Source organism: Drosophila albomicans, chromosome 2L, assembly GCF_009650485.2.
Source record: "Drosophila albomicans strain 15112-1751.03 chromosome 2L, ASM965048v2, whole genome shotgun sequence".
NCBI classification, from domain to species: domain Eukaryota; kingdom Metazoa; phylum Arthropoda; class Insecta; order Diptera; family Drosophilidae; genus Drosophila; species Drosophila albomicans.
In genome coordinates, this window is record NC_047628.2 from 23,727,651 (window position 1) to 23,728,991 (window position 1,341).

Here is a 1,341-nt window from a genome sequence, read left to right on the forward strand (position 1 = left end):
TTTATCTGCCAACTTTGGCCAACAAAAATCACAGTCATTCAACCCCCCAACAACAACACCGACAGCAACTGCAACTGATGATACAATCGCGATTTTGACTTTGAAAAAGTCAGGCAGAGTTTGAAGTTGGAGTCGTTTGCTTGGATCGTCAGTGATCCATTGTTCAATATTGTTGTGTTGCACTCTCTGGCTGATTGTTATTGTTTATGGCAGAGTTATTGCAAATGCACTCGAAACAAATTTTCGTGGTTATAGCTACAATTTTAATCAAGCAAAACTCTCAACAGCAGCCGCAGCAGAAGCAACTCAGAACAGTTGTTTAACAGCAAAAGAAATCATCATACTTGGCCTTCAGCTGCTGCTGATAACGACCAAGGCGTGGCTTTTCCCCGCCCTCCAGTTGAAGCCAGTACAGCATCTGCTGCAGATCATCCCGAGTTCCCTCCAGTTCACCACTGACAGCGTGTCCACTGTGCGTATACATCATATAGCCACATACGTTCACTTCTTTCGCCTTTTGGGCAGCACGTGGCAGCAAGTTCTTGTCGTCTGCCACTTGCAACACGTAGGACAAGCGGTAAATCGCAATCGGTGTGCTTATCTCGTAGTTTTTATTCGACATATTTGTAGTGTTCTTATGATGATTTCCTTTAAAGTGAATAGAGCAATAATCTAACCAAATGGTTAGACTACTAGACTGGAATTTATGCTTGAGTTACAATGCAAATGAAGCTGTTTAAAAGTACAATTCATACAATTCATATTTCGTTATTAATTCTAATTTTTTGAGTACAAATATTTGATTTTAAAATGAATATAGCAAAAATCAGTTTCTATAATTTATTTTCAGAAATTTAATTTAAAACGTTTAGAACAATTAAATTATTGTTAATTTAGGGTAAAGTATTTTTTGTTTTTGAATGCTTAAATATTTGTTATAGTTTAATGTTTTCTCTCTGCATATAATATAATAAAAATATTCATATAGAATTTTGTATCAAAAGTTAGAGAATCTATAACCAATTTTTAGGAATAACATTTTTAAAAATCTCATTTTAGTTAAATTAGTTTTAAGAATTTTTAATAATGCTTCAATGTTTTTAATAGTTTAATGTTGTCTGTCTGTAGGTAAAAAAAAATATTTTTTTTTTTATTCTTTATTTTTTTTCAATCTATCTATCTAAAGATAATAAGTTAATTCTATGTACAATAAAAATATTGACATCGAATTTTATAGCAAAAATTAATTTTCTACAATTAAGTTATTAAGTATTTTTTTAAATATGCTTAAGCATTCGTATTAATATATCAATATTACATTTCAAAATTAAATTTTTTATT

At 31.1% G+C, this 1,341-nt stretch overlaps 1 protein-coding gene across 1 annotated transcript; it reads right to left on the bottom strand.

Moving 5' to 3' along the window:
- Nucleotides 1–240: 240 nt before the first annotated feature.
- Nucleotides 241–728, bottom strand: LOC117564093 (uncharacterized). Its single transcript, XM_034242729.2, has one exon. It carries the CDS (start codon nt 620–622, stop codon nt 320–322), a length of 303 nt encoding a protein of 100 aa, XP_034098620.1. The 5' UTR covers nt 623–728; the 3' UTR covers nt 241–319.
- Between the last annotated feature and the right edge of the window lie 613 nt (nt 729–1,341).